This window comes from Pygocentrus nattereri, chromosome 9 (genome assembly GCF_015220715.1).
Source record: "Pygocentrus nattereri isolate fPygNat1 chromosome 9, fPygNat1.pri, whole genome shotgun sequence".
In the NCBI taxonomy this organism is placed as follows: domain Eukaryota; kingdom Metazoa; phylum Chordata; class Actinopteri; order Characiformes; family Serrasalmidae; genus Pygocentrus; species Pygocentrus nattereri.
Window position 1 is genome coordinate 10,969,929 of NC_051219.1, and position 25,088 is coordinate 10,995,016.

The 25,088-nt window shown below is 40.8% G+C and overlaps 2 protein-coding genes across 3 annotated transcripts in view; one reads left to right on the forward strand and one right to left on the reverse strand.

The window, feature by feature from the left end:
• The first annotated feature begins 1,930 nt into the window (after positions 1-1,930).
• Positions 1,931-21,399, forward strand: si:ch73-217n20.1 (C4b-binding protein alpha chain). The gene is made up of 16 exons (XM_017717910.2): positions 1,931-2,304; positions 4,434-4,634; positions 6,310-6,406; positions 8,045-8,121; positions 9,507-9,689; positions 12,161-12,349; positions 12,530-12,715; positions 12,954-13,050; positions 13,880-13,953; positions 14,175-14,354; positions 15,075-15,260; positions 16,245-16,341; positions 17,753-17,826; positions 18,291-18,470; positions 19,424-19,607; positions 20,022-21,399. The coding sequence occupies exons 1-16, from the start codon at positions 2,253-2,255 to the stop codon at positions 20,047-20,049; spliced, it is 2,085 nt and encodes a 694-aa protein (XP_017573399.2). The 5' UTR covers positions 1,931-2,252; the 3' UTR covers positions 20,050-21,399.
• scube3 (signal peptide, CUB domain, EGF-like 3) overlaps positions 20,515-25,088 on the reverse strand; it is a 164,174-nt gene continuing 159,600 nt past the window's right edge. For both annotated transcript variants that reach the window (XM_037541305.1, XM_017717911.2), the window contains one exon: positions 20,515-25,082. In XM_037541305.1, the coding sequence (XP_037397202.1) occupies positions 24,930-25,082 (153 nt within the window). In that variant the 3' untranslated portion in view covers positions 20,515-24,929. The remainder of the gene's footprint in view (positions 25,083-25,088) is intronic.

Consider the following 25,088-nt stretch of genomic DNA (forward strand, 5'->3'; position numbering starts at 1 on the left):
GAAATGTGGAATTCCCCTTTAAATGTATGACAACTTGTGTTGAGGAAGAGCAACAGGATAATATTCCTTTCCATCCATATGATGCACCAGCTTTTCTTTCTTTCTTGCCTCTCTATTTTAGGAGACTAAAGGGACTCTGTCTCTCTGTCTCTCTGGTCGAGCTGCCTCACATGGGGTTAATAAAATCCTAGCAACCATTCAAAGGGGACACTTGATATTCAGCCAGGGCCTCAGCCCACTGAACCATACTGTGGAATATACGTTCTTCCTTACGAGAGCCAAGTACAAATAAATGTATATCACGTACCCCCGTTTCGTAATCTGTATGAGAGGAGAATGTACGGGGATTGAACAGCGGCTCAGACTTTGTTTAGTTTTATAACTTTAGCAGTTGCTTAGTGATGCAAAACGTTTCTTTGAGAAATCTGATTGTAATGTGCACTCCTGATAAAATGGGCCAAATCCAAACTGGCGAAGCATTAAGCTATATCATTTGAAAATGCTTATTTCTTACATTTTTGATTATTAAGTAAATCTTTTTTCCAGTTATGTTTGCATGAGTGACGTCACTGGCCCAGTTCAAACTGAATACAGGCCGGCGGACCACTAAAGGGAGCTTCGCGGCCCACAGGTTGAGAAAATCTGCCCAACTCTTCCAAGCCTTTGGAAAAATCCACAATATATTCCAGCTACCTGTCGGTTAGGCTACGACTGTACTGTTAATGTAATCTTTAACTGCTGGCATGGCCCGCGGAGCGTAGTGATGAAGGAAGAACCCGGTTCTGTTTAAACTGAAGAGCTGACTTCTTATTTTCTTAACTAGAACTAGGCTGGCTTGCTAGCGAACAGGCTAACAGTTAGCAAACATGCTACCTAGACACCAGCTCCTAAATTAATATAAGGGCTTAAGTAGTTGCGATGAAATTTACTGTAAAATGACAATAAAAAAAGCCTTAAAAATGGCACTTGAACGGCTTACACGCTTCAAACATCCATATTTCAGTCAGAAGTGAGATCAAACCCAGACGGGTCTCAAACGTCCCTGAACTCCCTAAATACTCCGCTATGTAAGGTTTGGAAATCTTGCGTCTACAGCAAACTAGTGCATTGTTCGTCGAGTATGAATGTAGATGAATCCCAAGTGACTGTTTTTAGCTGTATCACACACTGTTAGGGCGCAGGAGACAGTATTTAAATTCCTATGTAGTGCACTAGGCAGGGAGCAGGGAACCGTTTGGGATTCGGCCCCAGCGCGAGAACCGCTAGACTGGCAGAAGATTGCGGTGGTGATTTGGTGACCAATAGTTACTGATAAAGCGAAGGGTTTTGCGTTAGCGGTGCTGAGTTATCATATCTTCATAATTATATGACAAAACGTTGATGAAATGACGGCATCATACACTGACGGGCGACCCGGCGCCCTCCTCAGTCAACGGTCCGCGGCCGTTGGGAAGGAGCTGCTCTCTTGCCGAGTGACTGTTTATGTACGTTATTATTATTAACTTAGACCATTTTCTATAACTTCGTGTATTTATCATATTTTGTGCTGGCCGCAGTTTTATGAAAGCGGTGAAAAAGCCACTCGAGGCTGGGTGTGTTTAATGGGCACCACAGGAGCAGGTCGCCTAAAACCGCCAGACAGACCGCGGAGCACCGAGGGCTACACGTTGAGGCTAACGGCGCTGCTCCGACGGCTCGTTTTAACTGAACCTTTTTCCATCAAGTGGAATTCACAACTCGAACCGGCCGAGTTTCACATCGGCGGTTAAACCAGTAAATTACGCCCAAACATGCTAACGTGGCTAACAGAGGACAGTTAACACGACGCCGCTTGCACGTCCGGCGGACTGGTCGGTCGCCGGTCACGCTCATTTCCCGTCAGCACCGCCAGCATTTGGGCTGAGCTGCTCGTCGGGGCGCAGCGAGTCACCCTAATCGCGTGTGCGGTAAACCACTTAAGCGCCTTTATTTGTGGCCATCGGTGACGCGGTGGCGGCCTTACCGCTCTCCGGTTTCCCCACCCGTTTTCCGTCCGTGGGCGGGATTCGGCGGAATACGGGTGTGTTCTTGGTGTTTTTGGAGCTGTTGTGAGCGTCGAGCTCAGGAAGAAGGAGCAGTAGGAGAGGGTCCGAGAGGGAGCTTCATCAGACCACGATCAGAACCAGGTTACCACCTCAAACTAACACCCGCCGGAGTGAGACTGCAGCGACCTGCTCGCTCCTCTGGAGTCTGTCTTCAACCGACTGAGGCGAATGGCGAAGATCCTGTGGACTTCAGTGCTGCTGCTGTCAGCGCAGTTAGCGGGTGAGTAGCGTGGCTGTGTTTGCGGAGCTCCTGCTGAGCCAGCAGCCCTGAAGACCAGGCTTCTGTAAGCTTCTCCAGGGATCGACAGCGAGCTCTGAGCTCTCCATCGTCTCACAGTGTCTGACAGCAGCGATGAGACATCCTCCTTTACTCTGATGTACGGGTGTTAAACTGCAGCAGCTCAGTGAGATGTTCACTGTGTTCAGTGTTAAACTGCAGCAGCTCAGTGAGATGTTCACTGTGTTCAGTGTTAAACTGCAGCGGCTCAGTGAGATTTTCACTGTGTTCAGTGTTAAACTGCAGCAGCTCAGTGAGATTTTCACTGTGTTCAGTGTTAAACTGCAGCAGCTCAGTCAGATTTTCACTGTGTTCAGTGTTAAACTGCAGCGGCTCAGTGAGATTTTCACTGTGTTCAGTGTTAAACTGCAGCGGCTCAGTGAGATTTTCACTGTGTTCAGTGTTAAACTGCAGCAGCTCAGTGAGATTTTCACTGTGTTCAGTGTTAAACTGCAGCGGCTCAGTGAGATTTTCACTGTGTTCAGTGTTAAACTGCAGCGGCTCAGTGAGATTTTCACTGTGTTCAGTGTTAAACTGCAGCAGCTCAGTGAGATTTTCACTGTGTTCAGTGTTAAACTGCAGCAGCTCAGTGAGATTTTCACTGTGTTCAGTGTTAAACTGCAGCAGCTCAGTGTCCGTGTTCTTTAAGTACTGACGACATCCATGATTTACTCAGAAGAGCTCATTTATCACGATACCAGAATTACAGTTATGAAAAGTATCAGTGTATAGTCCAAATATGACCCCCGTGTGTTTCTGCCCCCTCATTAACACCACACTTACATCTTACAGCATTTGGCTGTCGCTCTTCTCCGGAGCGACTTACAGTTTGATCATTTTACACAGGGAGGCCGAGGTGGTGTTGGGAGTCTTGCCCAAGGACTCTTATTGGTATAGTGTAGGGTGTTTGCCCAGGTGGGGATTGAACCCCAGTCTACAGTGTAGAAGGCAGAGGTGTTAACCACTACACTGACCAACCACGAGCTTCAGAGCAGCCCAATTCAAAAGCTGGTCATTTGTGCTTTTATTCAACTTTGATTATTTATTCTTTTCTTCATCCTTCATAGGGTCAAGCATAACATGTCCACTAACCAAGCACACATTTATTTCTTATTTTCTCACATTATTCACAGGCCAGTCAGGAAAGTTCAGTTTGATTCACTGTTAGAAAAATGCCTTTTAAAAAGCTTCATAACAGGGAGTGATACAGACAGTTTGGCCTGCGAAGCTCCACTCTGTCACAGCTTCAGCGTGATGGGGCTTAAATTCTCAGTGTTATTTTGTACGAAAATATAAAAATGGACTGGAATTTGGAAAATCTGCTTTTTTCCCCATCAGAGCAATGCATACATTGAATTATGTATACTGTGTAATTGAAACTATGGAGGGCAAAAAACTTGTTGACATGAACAAAATTAATAATTATATCTTGTGGAAATGCCCAAATTTGTGGAACAGCCCAAAGGGGTTCTTTACGTAATGAGAACTTTAGGACAATAACTTTTGGTTTCCTAAAACCTTCAGTGTATGCTTTTTTGGAGAGAACCACCTGTGAGTGTGAGGAACACTTTACAGCTTAAAGACCCAAATTAAAGGTTCTACAGAGAACTTAGAACGGTATGGAACCTTTGTATTATATACCTTTAAAAAGCTCACACATCTGTTTTTCAGACATGGTTCTTAATGGAACCAAAGGTGGTTCTTCTGTGGCAACAGAGGAACACTTTGTGGCACCTTTTGGCTCAGAGCGTGTTTTTGTGAGGAAAGCGTTCAGTTGTTTTAGGCGTTATTGTTTATTGATCTCCTCTTTGGTTCAGCTTCATTGTGAGTCGTTGTCGACAGGGCTCTGCTTTGTGATTGGTTGATTGGTTGATTGGTTGATTGGTCTTTGACTTTGAAGCTTTATCGTTTTGTTTTACACTGTTGTACTTCTACTCGGTGTTTTGTGGAAATGTACTTTGTGAAATAACACTTCTGCTGCTAACCAAGCAACCATGGAGATGGACATTAAGGACGGGAAACTACGTCCCGCGGGTTTTAATCTGGCTTCTTCATTCTCTCGTCTCTTACAGCGTCTCAAGGCTCCGGTCAGTGTGGCCGTCCAGTGTCGTATCCAGATAAGAGGCTGGATGAGAGGTACGCTCAGCTGTCAGAGTTTAAGAATGGAGACAGGGTGGCGTATAAGTGCTCGGTGGGTCACAGACAGACTGCGGGCAACAGAGTGTCCTTCTGCAGGAACGGACAGTGGGAGCCTCTCACCATGAAATGCACAAGTAAGAAACCTTTCTGATCCTGGAGGAGAACAAACCCCGGGAACTCTGCACTGAAAAACAAGGGCAGCTTTGAGTCTGTTGAGTAAAATGTTACATTGACACAGTTGCTGTCCTTCAGTTTGTGCTGATGCAGCATTTTATTGCTGAAGGGTAATTGAGAGCAGTTGGGTGTTCCAGAGAAACTTACAGAGACAGAATTGTTCACAATGGTGCTGATGGGAACCAGACATCTGAGTTTAATGCCTCTGAAAGTTATTACATGTTTTTATGATCATTTTGAGAGTAAAAACTTGCAGTGCATTGTAAGGGAAAGTCATAGTTTTGGTTTTTATAAAAAACAGTACTTTTAAAACTTTTATTTTTTCTGATTGATCAATATTTAACATCAACATTACATGTAAAACTTGTAAGACACGAGAACGTTCACAGGGTGTTGCGTAGTAAAATTTGGCCTCATTTGTACAGTTAAGATGGGATTAAAGTGACCCTTCTTCGAAATTTTCACCTCCACATTTAACCCATCCATTAAGTGAAACACCACATACACACTAGGGGGCAGTGAGCACACTTGCCCGGAGCGGTGGGCAGCCCTATCCACAGCGCCCAGGGAGCAGTTGGGGGTTAGGTGTCTTGCTCAGGGACACCTCAGTCATCTACTGTCGGCTCTGGGGATCAAACCAGGCTGGTTCCCTAACCTCCAGCCCACGGAAGGCCCAGTTATAGCTTTATATATGTATGTAATCATATATACACACATAAACACGTAGTCTTAGGCAACGAAGCATATTGTTTAAAATAGTTTTTCTTGGCAGTCTACGTGGTTGTGCAAAATAATGTAAAAAAAAACACATTATTTCATTAGAATAAAGGCAAATAATTATAGATATAATAAAAAATGACAAGACCTTCATATCTTCTGAAACAAATAGCTGATATCTTGTGAGCAACAAATTTAGGTTCCAAATTTCTCCTATACGCCCCCGACATGGTATAGATCTGTTCAATTTCATCAGCAGCTCACCCAATGTAACAATTATTATGATCAAAGTATTGATCAGCCAGACCAGTTATTAGATTATAACTAATTTCACATCGAAATTATACATCATACCGAATGACTTTACGTTTCCATCTCAGCCGCTGGTGTAAGCATTTTCAAAAATTAGTGGAATTTCCATTTAAACATTTAACTTCATTAGTTTGTAGATGACAAACCAAGAAAATTGTAATGAGCAAATATATTTAGTTTTATATTCTTTAAAATATTGTACTGTAAGTGTAAAGTATTATGTGAGAAAGTGTAGTATAAAACAATATATATCTTCTCATTCAGTGATATAGCACCTGCTAAGGGGACCTGTTTTATGAATATTTTAAATACATCATACATAAATAAATGTATATTCCATTCTTGTTAATCTGTCGTCTGTCTGTCTACTGTAATGTCTTTCTGTTGTAATATTCTATTATTGCAGTAATATTTCAAGCAGATTTGTATCATTCAGTTTCATTTATTATATAAACTACACAAGTTGTATTTGGTCTTATTCAGGTTTATTATTCTGTCTATGAAGAAGAGCATTAAATCATAATGACGCTGCTCTTTTGCTTAATACATAGTACTTAGTACTAACAGTACATGCTCAGTGTCTTGACGGTGTCTCTTCTCTCTCAGGGAAGCAGTGTGGCTCGGCTGGAGAAATACAGAACGGGCGATATGTTCAGAAAGGGAACTTGTTCGGGGACAAAGCCTACGCAGAGTGTGATGATGGGTAATGGAATGACTCCGCTTTATCAGATTGATGGAAGAAATTAAATTACGCAGTCATACAGTGAGATTCGACCAGGCTGAGGTAAACAGGCACATCCTGTTTTCCTGCTCTCTGGGCCAGTGTTTCACTCTCGAGCACTTGCTTGGATCTGCAGTGGCCCAAGGGGACAGTCAGTCAGCTTTACACCGGTCAGTCAGCTGACTGTCCCCTTCAGAGAGGCTGAGATCTCTTTCGAGTTGTTCATTTGGTGGCAGTGTTTTCATGAGAGCACCAGAGTTAATAGCTACAGTCCCACCCAGCAGCTTTCCGGGGCTGGCTGGCAAAAATAATTCCGTCCTGGGCGCGTTCGCTCGGAAATGTCCTCGGTCTGCTCCTACACACTCGTGTAGCTGTTGACTGGTATAGTGCATTTTTAATTACATTGCTCAGAATGCAAGTTTTAGCAGTTTAGAGAAGCCATCTGGTTTAGTGGCCTATATACTTCAGTACAGGAATGTTTACAGTGTTAGGCATGGTTTCCCGGACATGGATTAAGCCTGGTCTTAGACTAACTCGCAATGGATCACCATTGGAGAGTCTTTTTAGACTGAGATTAGCCTTAATCTGGGTTAATCTGGGTCTGGGAAACTAGCCTTTCATTTTTTTAGGCTGTAATTCAACATATATCATCATTTCTGTTCTGATTTTAATGTTTACAGTTTTTATAGATTTTGTTCTTTCCAACAGTTTTTTATTCTAAGGCCACTAACAGCTTATACTTTTTAGGCTATAGTAAGAGTTTCTGGTCTTTTGAACACATTTCTATTGGAACACCAGTAATAACTCGTATTATTCATGGGGTTGGTTAGTGTAGTGGTTAACACCTCTGCCCTGTAGACTGGGGTTCAATCCCCACCTGGGTAAACACCCTACACTATACCAATAAGAGTCCTTGGGCAAGACTCCTAACACCACCTTCGCCTACCTGTATTAAAAAAAAAAGATCAAATTGTTAGTCGCTCTGGATAAGAGCGTCTGCCAAATGCCGTACACTGGTCTCCAACCTCCCTTTACTCCTCAGAATTAAACAGGCTGCTTTTGGTGCTGTGCCTTTAAGCCTGACACATGTAAATGAGCTCTGTTCTGATTGGAAGCCCTGTATTGTGAGTCATTCAGAAAGTAGCACAGACTGAAATTCTTCTTAGAATGTACTGAAAGATGTTTGTGAGTGGGCAGGGCTAAACTGTTGTAGGCTAAACAGATGGCTAGACAGAAATGTGTTGTGTTTTGTGGCACCACAAAAACAATGAATGTAAAACAAGCAGCTTTAATTGTCATTAAATAAAAGCCTCCGTGTTGCCAAATATAAAAATAAAAGCCAAAACGTGTTGAGAGATTTTTGTCCCTTTTTTCTCTCTAGTACCTTTCTAAATTTAAACAGTGTTTACATGCTGAATAAAGCTCTTTAACTTCATAAAAAAGAGGGAAATGTATTTTTCTGTGATGTGAGCCCTTTTTACGGTCTTATTTTAGGATATTCATATTTGTGGCCTCGTTTTAGGCTCTCGGTGCTTATGTTGATATTTTAGGGTGAATGTTAAAGACACAGAAATAGTTTCTGTTCTTTACAGCTCATTTTTATTCTATTGCTATTTCCAGCTATGTCCTGCAAGGAGAGCCTGTTCGGGAATGTCTCGATAATGGATGGAACGGAACCATTCCTTCTTGCATAAGAGGTAAGACGAGTTTTATGCTCAAAAAAGTTGGAAAGCCATCTTTGTGAGTGATAAAATCCTTCAACTAGCAGCATCTGCACTCTCTCTACAGGCAACATGATACAGTTTCCGTGGTGTTTTTTCACAGCCGTCGTCTTTTAAGGACAAGACACGGCCTTGAGACTCCAGAGTTAAGGTCATTGGATTTGTAGTCTGTGATGTGGCGCAAAGGCTGCAAAACAAGTTCAGCAGCTCCCTCTGCTGGCTGTTCTGAGACACGCTGCAGTGATTTAATGCAGTGCGGACACTGTTTGTCCAGAAGTGTCCTCTTAGTAAATTCAGCTCCTTTAAAATGCACCCCCTGCTGACACAAGTGTTCAATTGCACACAGCTTGTATATCATCTGTAGAAATGCACTGACCAATAGAATGGGATGCTCTTGAGCAGCTGCAATTTTTGTAAAAAATTCTACATAATTCAATTGTTATGATGTAAACAAAGCCATCCAGAGTGGTTTGATGTGAAGTGGTTCATTGTAGAGAAACATCCCACTCATGTTTCTTTTTTCGATGCTTATGATAGAAACCACGGGTCACAGTATCTAGAACACAAGTATTTACTGTCCGAAATCACCAGTGGACTAGACGTGTTTTATAAATTTTCATTGTAATGTTAATGATGGTAAAAAAAGCACAATTTACCCTCTAGTCATCATGAGAGCAGTTTAAAGGATACACTAGAAGGGCTGGAGGTTAGGGAAGCAGTCCTGTGACTCGAAGGTCGTCGGTTCAAACCCCTTAGCTAATAGTACGTGGCTGAAGTGCCCTTGGGCAAAGCACCTAGTCCCCAACTGCTGCCTGGGTGCCATGGATAAGGCTGCCCACCACTCTGGGCAAGTGTGCTCACTGCCCCAGTGTGTGTGTGGTGTTTCACTGCACCGGTGGGTTAAAATGGGTCCGTAGTTTTGAGACCATTTCATGTTATTTCTGTCTTCAGACGTTCCTATCACCACCACTGAGAACCATTCTGACTCAGTCAGTTTCTCTAGACCAGAGCTTTTCACACCACACCTCTCTGAATGGCTTTGAATCTTATCCACTAAATTATGTGGAAATTTTTAAAATAGTTTTACGCCCTTATTTTAGTAAGAAATGCTGCAGGAGCACAAACCTTTCACCAAAACAAGACAGCTTTTGTTCACTGTTGCGACTTGAGTATACATTAATTCAAGGCTGCAGTGGCCTTCAGTGGATCTGCAGCCTCTACTTTCATTTGTGCAGATCATTTGGTCTTTGCTTATCTGTAGCCCTGAACCACCTGATGTGGCGTGTTTTGACGTCTTGTACCCAGATTCCCGCTTCTATTATGATATTATGATCCTGTGTTCATAACTCATTATCTCTTAGGAAGTCCTAAAAGCTGTCCGCTCCCTGATATAAACAATGGTGAGACGAATGGGACAAAGAAAGAGTACAAGCCTGGAGAGTCTTTATCCCTCTCCTGTAATGTGGGGCACCGGCCGAGACGCAACATCACAATTGCCAAGTGTCACTCGAAGAACGGCTGGGAACCTAAACTGAAATGTGATCGTAAGTCCTGAGAACCGGGGCAACTCGGATATTGATGTTCTGTTTGTTTTATAGGCTCTCAGAGGGAGTAATTGCTGAGGCTTTTATGACAATAAATCAAATGTACACCGTTCCCTATATCCCTAAATATAGTCACTCAGCTGAGACACATTCGGTGTCTGAAATTTGCTTCTTCATGTGGCGCTACGAGGCTGAAGTAATCAGGGATGGAAACAGATCCTAAAATCCTGACAAACAAATCCCTAAATGACTGTTTCTAATTAAAAATGTTGTCTGTTCATTTATTTTTATAATCCAAACCATCAAATGCTTGTATTCTAGTGCATTTGCATCTCAAGAGCTGAAAGCATCACTCTCTTATCTTAGAAGCTTAATTTTGCCTTATATCCGGGGTCCCTGACCCTCACTGAAAACAACAGTACTTTGGACTGATTGTAGCAAATAAATCAAGGTTGATAATCGGATCCGATATTTTGCATTTTGCCAGTCATCAGAATCGGAATTTGAACTTATAAACGAATACAGAGCTTAAATGTGAGTTATGACATGTCTGATAGCAACCATGGCTGCCAGAAATGGTTCTGGCTCAGTGTCCTGCCCATAGCCTTACTGCATTTGTTGAAATATGTATTACATATCAAGAACAGCCAATCGAAACTCCAGTACCCTGTCTCAGTGGTTGAAACTAGAGCCAGTCTAAAAGGGGTCTCCGAAACATCATTTCTTGCCCGAACCTCTTGTCTTGTCGTAAGGGGACTTCCCTTTGCCTTAAAGAATGACAAACTGAACTGAACTTCCACATAAAGTCAAGCTCACACCAAACAGCAGATCGCAATGATATTAGATCCACTATAAAGAAGAACTTCCTAAAACAGGCAATCTAGTGTTGCCTTATTGATTAAAAAACGAAATAAATATTTATATAAATTTAAATATTAAATATTTAAATATTTAAAATAAATATATTTTAAATATTTTATATTCAAAAAACACATCCAGCCCCAGATGATCAGCATTAAAAAATGGCCCATGACTGTCTCAAAGATACAAATACACTGAATAGTTAGGAACACAAGGAAAACAAGAAGTTCTAGTGGGTGTAAAGTCAGAAAGTATTATTTAACCGTATGGAATGATGCATTGATACCAGTTTGTTCAGTCTGAGTATTATTGCATAATTTTATTACTTGCTGTAACGCTGCACAAACACAAGTAGACACTCACGGATCTTAAAAACAAAAGTCTGTTTATTGAGAGAGGTGTCAGATAGAAAGACAGTCTCAGGGCAAATCCAAAATCAGAATCCAAAAACCAAACAAGACAAAAACATACAAAACGTACAGGCAACCAGAGCAAAAGACAAAAGACCAAAATCCAAAATACAGTCAAAGGGTTCAAAACCTTAATCCAGACACCAGTAGAAAACTGCTCAGTAGTCCAGTGAAGGGCAGTACCTCGCAAAGAGGAAACCAAACCAGCAGCTATTTAAGCTCTGAGACCAAACAGGCACCAGTGAATCACATTAGAATTCATTCCTAAGTGAATGGGGATAAATGGGGCTCAATGGCAAAAGACTATGTATTAAACTTGTTTCAAACCATTTGTGCAGGACTTTGTTAGAAAAGTTGAAGGATCAGTATTTACCTTCAAACTTGGTAAATCACTGCAAGTGCTTCATCATAGTAATCTCCCAGAGTTCTGCGCCTTGAAAGGAACACCCTTTAGCTACGTCATTACAAGCCTCATTGATCAAATCCCACTTTTGCTCATATCCGATCTCTCTGACATTATGGTTCACACTGGTTTAGGGTAGTGATTTAAATCTGTCATTAATGTGAACGAACCGGCGTCCTGAAACGACCCACATCAGGACAAACTAACGAGCAGAACGAGCTTCGCTGAGATGGTAATTAATTACGATCAGCTTTCAGCTTCATTATTAGAGCGAGATGAAGGCAGAAAAGGTGAGATGAGCTGCTTTTCCACCGTTTACAGGCTTTATCTTTGTTCAGCGCTGCTGCCGTGATAGCGCTGAAGGATGGCGCACACGCAGTGGAAAAAAAAGCACAAGAATTCCGATCCGAGTATCACATTAAGGTCACATGGCCATAAATCGGATACGTATCCGATCTAAGACCACATATAAAAGTGACTCAGGTCTTTGATTTGAAAAGATCAGATTTGTTTGTCCACACAGCCCTGATAAATCAGATTCGTGCCACTTCAACCCGGTAATGTGAACGTAGCCTTATAAATGCATATTCAAAGAAGCAGAAGCGCGAGAGTAGCTCCGCCCCATTCGTCGCATCATAGGCGCTAAAGAGCTGTTCACGATGAAAAAACGTTAGTAAATCTGCCCGTGTCATACAAACCAAAACTCTAATGTTGACTTTAGCACCCAAACAAGGTGTGAAAACCGCCTAATTGATCAACGTGCAGTGTCTATAAATGTGTTGTTTGCTCCTTTGTAGAGATTAAATGTGAGAAATTGGTTATACCCAACGGTGGAACAAATTGTGGTCGTTTGAGGTTCAACACGACTGTGAAGATCTACTGTGACAAGGGTTTCCAGCTAAAAGGGGCAGAGTTCATAACCTGTGCAGTTAACGCCTCCTGGGCACCAGCTGTGCCCACCTGTGAATCAGACAAGAAGCATTTAGGTGAGCTACACTGTGATCCAATTTCTATCTAGAGTGTAATCTATTGATAAAATTATTAATAAGTTGAGTTGATATGATGCAATATTATTGCATTACTGTGATTAGAAAAGATATTTAGAAAAACTGTTGGAATTTCCCCTTAAGTGCCATCAATGCAACTCTAATTAAAATGTCCTGCAGGAAAGTGTGGCCGGTTGCCAGACCACCCTAACGCGATGCCCAGGCAGGATTACCCCCGTGAGGGAGAGTACGAGCCTGATGCTTACGTACAGTTCGAGTGTAATCCTGGAACCCGCTGGACTGGAGGAAGCTCTGCCATTCGCTGTGAGAACGGCCACTGGACTCCACTAGAGATGAGATGTGAGGGTAAGTATTGACGCACGGTTATCGTGGAGACGATATGTCCACTCAGTCCAGTAGTTACACTGAGGTATTTAAAACTCCAGCAGCACTGCTGTGTCTGGTCCACTCATACCAGCACAACACACACTAACACACCACCACCACATCCGTGTGACTGCAGTGCTGAGAATATGTGCAGCTGTTGATGATGTATGTGGATTCTTTCTATGTATTAATTACTTTTTACCATCTTTTTTTGAAGAGATAAACTGCGGGAGTGCTGGAGAGATCGCAAACGGACGTTTTCAGTACACTGGCGTGTCTTCTGGTGATACCGCTACAGCAGAGTGTTTTGAAGGGTATGGTTCTACAAACATACAGTATTATTACAGACTGGGAGTTGACCGATTATCGGCCTGGTTGATAATCGGACCCGATATTTTCCATTCATCAGAATCTGAATTTTAACTTATAAACTTAACCAGTACAGAGATTAAATGTGAGTTATGACATGTCTGATAGCAACCATGGCTGTCAGAAATGGTTCTGGCTCAAAGTCCTGCCAGCAGCCTCGAATTTGTCAAAATAAGTATTGCATATGAAGAACAGCCCATCAAAACTTCAGTACCCTGTCTCAATATCCCACCCACAGCGTGATGAATTGGTTAAAACTAGAGCCAGTCTAAAAGGAGTCTCCGGCCTCTTCTTATTTCTCCTATTATATCATAAACCTGCCTGCAAAGTGTTAGAGAGTCCTAAATGAATGGAGGTGAATGGGGCTCAATGGCAAAAGACTATGTATTAAACTTGCTTCAGACCAATTGTGCAGGACTTTGTTTGTTAGGAAAGTTGAAGTATGTTTTCAATTTAAAATCAAATAAAACTTAGCAGTATCTTTCCGTTTTTATTCAGCAAACAGGTTTTGGGCCGTAGGTCACTATCACCGCTGATGAGCTGAATGGTTGGCGAGCTGATCAGCTCGTATTAGTCTCATGTAAACTGACATGTTGATGAATTGATATGAAGTCCTTTACTTCTCACACATATGACTGGAAAACCTCTGAATAGTGCTGTTCTACGCCTTCTGGGTGAACCCCTTTCACCAATGCCAAATCATGTTTTCACGAGATGCCCTACATGAATATTATTCTGCCTCATTTTTCGACATTGCATTTTGTTGATTTTTAGGTACCGCTTGGTCGGGGTTGGTGTGAGACGCTGTGGGGCTGGAGGCTGGGATGGCAGCGTGCCTGTATGTGAAGGTACGTTTGCTGATATTCTCAACCTGATTCAGTGATCCTGGAGACCCACAGTGTAGCCTCTTCCCTCCTGTAACAAAGCGCATTTCTTTGACTGGAGCATTTGTGACAATATGATCATAGCAAAATTGTAAAACATCAGTTGTGTGATGTGTTGTACTGGTTTCAATAATAATCAATAATACAAAATAAACACTTTGCTCTTGCTTCTCTCTGTGTGCCAGCGGTCAGATGTCCACGCCCTACTGTGGCCAACAGCAGGATGCAGGAAGGTAGAGATTACAGAGTTGGAGAACGAGTGACCATCGTCTGTCAGGAGAGCTTCAATCTGATTGGCTCACCACAAATCACATGTGGACCAAATGGTCAATGGCAGGCTCTGCCAGAATGCCTTTCGGCCACAGGTAATTTGACCAGTTCATCTTGTTTCTAGCCTCAGGACTGTCCAGAGTTTATGCTTTTATGCTAATTCTGTAGTAGGGCCCTAACCCTATCCACATTTAGTATGTTGTCATGTTGTCAATGTTTATAGGCTTCAGGGCTGTAAATCTCTGATCACCCAGTGATTCTGTTTGTTTGGGAAAACCATTCTCTGCTTTATGATCCCAAAATTACAGTATAACTTGATTTTTGAATGATTTATTAAGATCTACTGGCGCATCACTCAACAGCCTAAATTGTTTTATGATATCAATAATCTCTGTTCTTGATACCTGTACTGTTTACAGTGGTGGTGATAGGAGCAAAGCGTTCATATCTACAACACAGATACTGTACAGCCTCTTTATTTACTACCCAAAAACACCAGTGAATCTGCATGTCTTCTGAGTTTATATGTGGAATGTTTATGATTGTAAAGTGGTCATAAATCTGAAAAAATAAGTTTTCTTGGTAACTGTTTTGCCTTGCAGCGCCTTGCAGGTACCTCTTCACCAGAAATCAATTTGAAAAAATATGTTTTAGGCCAAAATGTTTCTGTCACCACCACTGTGAAGAATTCTGACCCACCAAACCACTCGGAATGTCTTTGATTTACATCTTAATAATTACACAGACATTTAGAAAAATTGGTGGAATTCCCTTGTAATTGCCATCAGTGCAACACTAAATAAAGTGTCCTGCAGGAAAGTGTGGCCGATTGCCACACCACCCTGACGCAATGCCCAGACAGGGATACCTCAGTGAGGGAGAGTACGAGCCGGATGTTTACGTGCGGTTCAGCTGTAACCCTGGATACCGCTGGGCTGGAGGAAGCTTGGCCATTCGCTGTAAGAAAGGCCGCTGGACGCCTTTAGAGATCAGATGTGAGAGTAAGTTTTGAAACACTTGGTCACATTATTGAACAAGCGCACAAGATACGTCCACATCATGGCTGCGCAGTACATCATCTGGTAATTGGTATTGTGGTGATGTCCTTTGCAACCGTGATATCACAAGAAACATGGTGTATGCGAATGAGCCCTCAGACTAGTCTTTTTACTGTGTGCTATGAGCATCTTGACCAGTCACAGCTCATGTGGGTGTTTTGATGAAAAGGCCATCCGCCAAAAGTAATTTTGGTTAAAATAATACAGGCCAGTCTTTAAACTCTTATGCTTAAATGGTAAGGCGAATAAATCAGTAACTGCATGAAAAATAAAGTTTAGGTTTTTTTTTTTGTAAAAGCTTCTCTAAAATGAACAGAATGTGTTTTATGATCATAAACATATTGCTGTATGCTTACAAGTTACTGCCGAAAGCCAAAAATCTTAGACACTCTCATACAGTTTTTATCATTTTTACATTCACTGTATTTCACGGATGAGGCGCCGCCTGAGATTCAGTTTATAGCTCAGATTTGTGAAAAAATGGGTCGACTTTCAGTAGAAAAAAAATGAGTTCAGCTTCTTTAATTATAAGGGTTTAAAATGACATCACCCTTATATTTAACTGGAAAGAAGGCAGTTATGACACCCACTTCTTGAGTGTAGCTTATGAAATATGAAAGTTATGAAGAATATGACGAAGTGCGTTTCGTTAAAAAGGTTAATGGTGTTAATGGCAGTGTGTATTTATTTCGAAAGGCATATTGTAACGATTAACAGACGTGCAAAAGTCGACAAGTTTCACATTTAAGTTCCTCGTAAAGAATGTGTTAAACTTCTTTTTCACTTAGAAAAACATTGGAATTGCCTGTGATTGTCATTGCAGTGGGGTATTTTGCTTTGTGCAACTCTGTTCCAGAGTGATGATGAAATATGTGTTTTCTTTCTGCGTATTAATTATATTTCACTATATTATTAACTTTCTTCAAGGAAAATCCTGCGGGTCTGCTGGAGAGATCGCAAACGGCCGTTTTCAGTACACCGGCGTGTCTTTTGGTGACACCGCTACTGCTGAGTGTTTTGAAGGGTAAGGTTCCTCAACCACGTAGTATTACTACAGACTAGGGGTCGACCGATTATCGGCCTGGTTGATAATCAGATCCGATATTTAGCATTTTGCTTATCATCAACTTGTTTTCTTGCCAATAAAAGCATAAATGTGAGTTATTTGGATCTCTAACAAAACCATGGCTGACAAAAATGATTCAGGTTCAATGTCCCTGATAGGCTCTTCAAAACAGGCATTACATGTCAAGTACAGTCAATCAAAGCTTTATTATCCCATCCGAATGTCTCACTCACAGTGTAGAGAACTGGGTGAAGCCGGAGCTGGTTTAAGATGAAGGAACAAGCATGGCTTCTCATTTCTCCCACTAGAAATCTGACTGCAGAACCCTAACAGATGCCCATAAGCGAGACCTCAATGAGAGGCAGTTAATGTAGCTAAATGGATAAAACTGTAAATTAAACATATTTCTAATCGTTCATCTGAGAGCTTTCTTTAACCTCTTAAACTCCCAGGCCGATTACATACTAAGGCTTGTAGCTTACTACATACTAAGGTCAGTAACTTCAGGGACTTCAGTGCGTTCTGCTTGAGCTATTCTTGGGTTATAGAAGTGTCTAATTAAACTTTGGGCCCGATGCGGGCACCGGCCATTTAAGGGGTTAATTTCGGAAACTAGGAGGATGTATTTAATTATAAAAAACAACTTACCTGTATCTTTAAATAAGGCAGATAGGAGGAAGGAGTGAATGCAGTGAGGTAGGAAAGTGAATGCACACCGTATTTGAGCGTAATTATAGATAACACATCGGGCCAGATTCATAAAACGCACTGTCAGATTTACAGTGATGGTAAGATCAGGAAAATAATAGGAAATTAAAATCTAAAACAGCTTGCTATCATAATTAAAATTTCAGCATGTTAATTTCATTTTTAATTGCTAAAAAAAAGTTCATTTTTAATTTGTTAGGAACAATTATTACTGTAATTATCATGAATTAGAAAAGGGCCTGAAACTTGGCAATGACAAATGAAATCTTACATGCTAAAATATAGTTCCTACAAACAAAAGTCAAATTTTTAGATGTTATAATTGGATTTTTGTCATTATCTCCAGTAGCGGCAACCAATTTGGATAAAGAACCTTTGGTTTTTGATTAAAAGTTCAAATCTTCTTTACAGAACAATTTATTTTTAACGTCCGCAATGACCTGTTTATTTAGTTCAATCAGCCAGTTACAGTGTTTAAGTTGTATCTGTCAATATTTCTGTGTCCCGTTCACAGTAGCCGTAGTTGTATCAGTCCCACGTGAACTGATCCTCACTCATTGTGGATGAACCTCCTCTTCTGATGCTTGCCATGTTTTGGTGAGAAGCCGTATGTGAATGTTGTTCTGCCTCTTTTTTTACATTGGGCTTTGTTGATTTGTAGGTACCATTTGGTCGGGTTTGGTGTGAGACACTGTAGAGCTGAAGGCTGGGACGGCAGAACACCTGTATGCGAAGGTATGTTTACACACAGTGGAGCCTCCTTGCTGCTTCAGCACCCCTGAACCTCTGACCTCAGCAGTTCATAGACCTGAACATCTGTGACGATGGTATCAGTGCTGAGTTGCTGAGATGGTGATTGATATTTTTGTGTATATTGTAGACTCAGGTATACAATTTATACACTGTGTACAAAATCACCTGACTTTTCAGACTAATTTCAGATCAAACAGGCATCTACTTAGAACCTCCTAGAAACATGTGTCCTTGAACTTAACTAAACTAGATTCTTATTATAATTAAACATGGGGGCGGAGGTGCATGTATTTTTAATTCATTACATTGCCAGATTAATGTCTGCCAGTACTGAATCGGTTAATATGAGTCGAACAGGACCAACAAATCAGCTATGAAAACAGTGGTGGTCGCAGCCCTGCAGGTGAGTGTGTTATTTACTGAAGTGGGTTTGTGTGTTTGTTCAGTGGTCAAGTGTCCCAGCCCCCCAGAAGTGCCCGGCGCAGAGATATTTGACACTACAGATGGACACGCGGAGTACGGTCATGTGGTGTCCTATAGATGTCGCTCCGGTTCGCTGATTGGACCTGAGGACCTTTACTGCACGGAGCGCGGCACCTGGAGCCCGCCGCCTCCGCGGTGCCAGGGTGAGCAACGGGGCTGAGAGAGCAGTGTGGGACATTTAAAGCACACAGGAGGTGTCAGATACACCCTTCAGAAGTTTGGGATCAGCAGTCAGAAGACTAAGACTAATAAAAAGTGTACACTTTCTTTTTCTATAAACGTGGGAAATTGTTCTAATGTGTAAGTGAAGTAACTTGCAGGACGCTGGAAAAAGGAATAATGTCTTGAAAATGTGGAGCTGTACGTGATTCTGAAATGACCATGAAGACTGTATTAATCTGTCCCTTCTGTATCCAGACGTTCTATGAATAAAACAAATATCCAGAATGAAGATCATAAATAATAAATATACTGCAGTTAATATTATTATTACATTGACGTTATTAACACCCAGAATGAAGCCGTTATAAAAACATTAGAATCCAGAATGAAGGTATGATGTGAAGAATATCCAGAATGAGATGATAACAAAATCCTGAATACCTCAAATTTCTAAAGTGTTGTTATAATGAGATTTTAGAGGAAGATAACTGGTCAAAACATTATCAGTCACAGTGCATTACTTATTCTTTTTTATTTACTCGAAATATTTAATTTGTCATCTATATGTACATTTTGCTGTGTGATTTATATTTATTATGGTATATACAGTCGTATGCAAAAGTTTGGGCACCTGTGAGCAAATTCTACAGTTGAAATAAATGTTTGATCGATTTCTAAGCTAAAATAAGTGAACACACACACAGGGAACAGTCCTCTCACACGTCTGCACAGTTTAATGCACAGTTGTAGTTCATTTGCTGAATTTAACATATTGGGAAACAAACTTTCTGAGAAAAAAAAATCCTATTTCTGTCAAATAAATAGAAACTGCTGTAAAATTTCTAGATTTGGTTTTCATAAAGATTTATTATGAGATCATTTGTAAAACATTTTTAAAGCTCAGTGCTGTTACATCTTCATTTGGACCTTTCAGACATCAGCTGCCCAAAGCCTAATGTGCAGTCTGGAGGAAGGATTTTAGGAGTTAAGGCTCGTTACAGACACAGAGATGTAGTGACGTTGACCTGCAACCTTGGGTGGAGAATACAAGGCTCTGCTGAGGTCAGCTGCGGGCCAAATGGAGAGTGGACTCCAGCGCTTCCTACATGTGTCCCTATGTAAGTGTCGCTCTTTGTGTTTTCTCTCATTTTGTTTAATGATAAAAATTTACCTGCTTTTGAAATAAATGAACGGTGCTTTATAACAAGCACGATAAAGTGAGGATTAAAGGCTTAAATATTCGACTGATGCAAAATTACAGATTGATTGTCAAACTATTACGATGGAATTGAATAGCAACGTGAATGAAAATTAAATAAAAAATACTCATTTTTATCATTAAATGTGCACATTTTCATGTATTCACAGCATATCTTATTATCAGTGATGCCTTTCATCCTTTGAGGAAGGAAAACGCCCTGCATTAGTTTTATTTACTGTAATTGATGTATTTTTGACATTAAAGCTAAAAACTAAGTGAACCATGTCGTCTGAAAAAGCCCAGAAACATTTTTGTGTTTTATATTTTTCAGGAATGTGCGAAGGCCACGACAGAAATGAGAACACAGCTGGACCTGTTAGATCAACATAATATATAAGCTTTCCTTTTTCTACTTTCATATAAAATCTTTACTTTTGAAACTGTCTGACCTCTGTTACGGATCTGAGACGTTTATGGCAGTCTTGATTATATATTATATATAGGTTGTAATGATATTTAATATGAAATGAGTCATTTAGAGATGAACAAAATTTCAGTCACTGAAAATCTTTGGCCAGTTTTTGTTTTTATTTATTTATTTATTTATTTTTGCTGTTTTGGGGCGAAAGAAAACTAAAAATATATAATAAAAGCTATTATTGTGGCTCACGGCTGAATTTTGCTTCATCACTAACTTCGTTTTGTTTTTTTCTAAACTCAAAATTCAGTAGATTCGTGTAGAACTGTTCATTGAGAGGTCCCAGTTTCTTATTTGGGAGCTCAGCTGAGCCAAGAGAAAGAAAAACGAGACATACGGCAGCTTGTACGAACACCAATTCCTTTCATTTTAAAAAGACAATACAAAATCCAGACATTTTTTACATGAGCATAAACAATTTTTCAAGTGCAAATACCATTACCCACTCCATGAAACCTTGTGGCAAAGTCGTTTCTCAAAGAAAATCAAACAGAGACAAAAACAGAACTGCACTGTGGCGTATTGAACGTTCTACAGAAAGTCTTAGAGCGACAGCGATGAAATGTAGTCATGCATTTAAAGGTGTAGCTTTCGCATTTCCATTTCTGAACATTCAACAGGAGAACACACCGCCTTCTTTGCCACAGACTTTTCCCAAAACTTTCCTCTATTCCACAAATGACTTATGAAAATAAAAAAAAAAAATCCCTTTTCCTTTAGATCCAGCAGCTCTGTAACGAAAGGCAGGAACATTAGCGGTAAGATGAAATTGAAAAAAAGGATTTTGTAAGTATGACAGTGTTGAAAGTTACATACAGCTCGTTCTAACAGAGTTAAGTAAATCTAACAATGTAGCATTTTTATCACATTCAACCAAGTTCTACGTTTATAATAGTGACTTTTGGTGGGTGGCAAATGAATAACGGGTAAAATGCCTCTGTCAGGGGGAAAAAAGGGAAAAATGAGCTTTTATTTGCTTTCAGTTTTCATATAAAGGCGAGGCCATTGCCATATGGCCTTTGTTTTCGTTACTATTTTTTTGCTTTTTGCTTTCGGCGGAATGCCTTGAGTAATACTGAACACTAAATTCATTGCACATTTGTGAAGGTGGTGCACAGGGGCGGTCTTTGGAAGAGAGGCTGGGGCAAAATATAAAAAATATTGTAATATTTTACATATTGTAATGTTTTTACATATGGGTCAAATAAAAGCTCAGTACTTTAAACATGAACTGAGTCGGTGTTTTTGATGTTGCCCTTAATACAAGGGTAGAACATTATTTGGGACTGGAACTCTCAGACTCAAAATTAGTCTACGTTTAATTAATATTTACAATATACAATGAAAAAAAAAACAGACGAAAGTAAGAAGGGGGCCGCCTGTTTTTATCAACCGGGCGACCTTTTTCTCAGACTCTCTCTGTACTTTTCCTTTTAACAGTAACACTTTGTCAGAACAACACAATAGCAAACACATTCGTAAGGCACACATAATGCGTTTATAACATGAACCGTTTGTAACTGGCTGAAGTTTTATTCCTGTGTTAACTGAATTTTGAATTAATGGAAGTGGAAATATCCTTTCCCCTCCCAATGTCTATTTTCCTCAGCTACATGTCAAAGATGCCATGAAAGTGTTTTTTCGAGTACTACATTCTTTCCAATCTCAACCAATAGGATCTACTGGTCATCCTCTGCCCATTTGTGGTCGTTAAAGCAAACCAAAAACAAAGCCTTCTTATTATATTTCTGTTGGAAAGTAAAGAGCGGTTTAAAACACTGTCGGCACATCACAGAAAAACAGTTATATAAAAGGATATTAGAAAAGTCAAAGATTTTTGGGTGGAGTGTCCCTTGAAATTGCCTTTAAAGGGAGGAAAGTAGGGCTCGACCGATATACCAGTCGGCCAATAATATTGGCCGATACTGACGATCTGCAGTTTAATCAGAATAAAATGAAATTAGCCTGCTGCGTTAGCCGGATCTGAACTTGCAACCTTCCAATCTTAGATGGTCGCACTGCTGTGATTAACAGAAACCAAAACCGCAAAGAATTCTGGGAAGCTCAGCCCCAGTGCCACATTATTTGTGTTATTATTTAAATTGGGGGCTTTAGTGACCGTCGTATCAGTCACTGAAGCACAGTTTAAAGGACCCAGATCATAGAAAACTGAACATTCTCCCTTTTTTAAGTAGAATCATTTTAGGACTTCCTTGTTTCATAGTGTTAGTTCTAAAATTAAACATGAGTTTTGTTACATTAGTAATGTAAAGACAGGCTGCACCAGCATGTTGGAGTTGGAGGTAGTTATCGTGATTTGGTCTTCCATAAGCGCAACACGAGACTGGACGACTGCATCACGGTCTCGGTTTCAGATTTGTTACTTACTCTAAATATCGGTTCTTTACGCCTAGTAAACGTTTCAAAACACACCATTCGCTTCTTAGTTCATACAGTCGATATAAAGAAACTGCTGCTTTTTTGAGTTGTTTCTATGACGTCATACATCAGCCTACAACCATTTATCTCCGCCCGCTCACAATGAAGTTATAAGGAGTGTTTCAGGAGTGATATATTTACATATATCAGTCTTAAAGGCACAGTAACTAAAACAGCCTGATTAACTCTGAGGGATAAAAATGGTCATGTAGAAATGAATTATGACACACAAACATCCCATGTGGGGGGGAAAGTGTGAGAGACGGACCCTTTAACCGTCAGTATTTTCAGCCCGAAAAGTTTGTATCGGTCGAGCCCGAGAGGAAAGTTCAAAGGACTTGAATGTAGTGTAGCAGGTTTAAAGTGACATTTCTGAAGAAGCAGCAATCGCATGTCCTGCAAAACAAAAACAAAAACAAAACATCCGCCTCGTTCCTCCACCGACGCACGTGTTCACTAAACACTGTTTCTTAACATCGACCGTGACTCGTTTCATAACTCTTTTCTTTTCAATCTCGAAATAAAATGCACTACGTCTTCTACGCCTCGTTAAATTAACTTGAATATAAGGCAATAAACGAATAAGCAATCGACAATAATACAATCTGAACAGACAGAACATAAACTTTTACTGTTTTAACAGCATGGCAGTAAAGATTAAAGGTGCTCTAAGAGCTGAAATAGTACAAGACTAACATTATGGAACGTATGATATGAAGTAAAAAAGGCCTAAATTGGCGAGAGCATGTCAAGGCTACTGGATGGATATATGAAAAACTGGTACTCACAGGGTTTTTTTTTTCTGAGAAACGGAAGAGAAAATATTAAGTCAATTTTAAAGCACACCTCACATTTTACTAAGCTTCCACACGCCTCGTCAGACACGCTGAGAAAAGTGATGCATTCATTTGGATTTTGTCAGATCTGTGGAAAAGTCAGAGACCACCCTTCATTGATGTAGCTTCCAGTCGAAACAGCCACTGGGTACAAGTTATTCACTTTTCAGAACATGTTTCTAAGGAGATGAATCCACTTGCATAAGGAAGGAGAACATTAGAAGAAGATCATTGACAAAAACAGGAGTTTACAAAACTGCAGTTCAAAAAACGATTAAAAGCAATGATTACAGAGAAAGTGAGATTCCTAACAACCACCTGGAGCACCACCAAAAAAGCCCCCATCAGATAAACAGCACTTAAAGCTTTCATCTTTGAGAGAGAGGAGAACATCAAGCTGCTTCAGATCTGAAAACATCCACAGGTGTTTCCGTCCCTTCTTCCACTGTGAGAAGACCACTCAGCGCCGTGGATCTAAAAGGACGTGTAGCTGTTCGAGAAGAACCTCACTGAGAACAAGAGACGGACACGTCAATCACAGCTGAACGATGGACTGACCACCCCAGAGTCCAGACCTCAACATCACTGAATGTGTTTGGGATTACTTGGATCGTGAGAAGTTGAAATTGCAACCAACTACTAAGACTGAACTCTGGAGGTGTGGAAAAACATCCCTGAACTGAAAGCGAGTCTCCTGAAAAGAATGGAAGCTGTAATCAAGGACAAACGAATTACTGGAAAACAGTATAATGTATTCAGTTTTCTGTTAAATGTGTTTTCTTCTTAGTTTTCTAACACTGAGAGGTGAGCAACTTGAACTTAATGGCTGTTCAGACTGAACATTTAAGTAAATGAAGGGTCTGAGTTTTGCACAGTGCTGTACTTCCACATAATTACTGCCAATATAATCAGACAGACAAACCAACCCTGATGTAATACGGTCGTTTCTACACATCACTTTTCTCAGTGCGCTTCTTTCTTTTGTCGACAGAAAACTCTCGTCCTCTTTTGCCGAAACTGTGGTTCCACATACGCAGTTATGTGGTACGGGACACTTCAGCCCTTTCACACCAAACAAAACATCACCGCGAGAGGTCGGACTGAGAACGACAGCATACAAACAAACAAACAAACAGACAAACGTTCAAATAACTAACAAACACAAAAATACGGACACAGAGTGGTGACAGACACATAAAGAGGAACCAAACATACAAACCCTCCCCGATTTATCAACTTGAGGAGACGGTTCAACTTATCTACACATATATAGCGTTGTTCTTAGAGGAGATGACTGATCAGAATAAACGGGTAAAAAGCCGGACGTTGTAGATGTAGATCTGCATAGTGCGCTGTTTTCAAAGCTGTTCAGGGTGGAGTTCGCTAACCATGACTGGATTTATAAAGACGTGTGCTAAGTCGACTGAAGGAGACTGAAGGCTGGTAATAGAGGCGGTCAGAGGATGATGCCGGTGGACGTTTCTGGCTACTTGTATGGCCGGAGGAAGGCTGAGACTTTGCTGCTGATGAGGCGAATGAAGGATCGCGGGAGCATCTCGTTGGAATCCCGAGCCGTGTACTTGTAGTAGTTCTGTGGGTGGGCCAGCACGTCGAAGAGCGTTTTGATTAATTTTTTATCCTGGTG

What these genes read in the sequence shown, in the direction of transcription:
- si:ch73-217n20.1 (XM_017717910.2), top strand. Translation starts at nt 2,253, where the DNA reads ATGGCGAAGATCCTGTGGACTTCAGTGCTGCTGCTGTCAGCGCAGTTA. An exon ending in CATTCCTTCTTGCATAAGAG is followed by an intron (nt 8,122 to 9,506) that starts GTAAGACGAGTT and finishes ATTATCTCTTAG; the next exon opens with GAAGTCCTAAAAGCTGTCCG. An exon ending in TTTAGAGATCAGATGTGAGA is followed by an intron (nt 15,261 to 16,244) that starts GTAAGTTTTGAA and finishes ACTTTCTTCAAG; the next exon opens with GAAAATCCTGCGGGTCTGCT.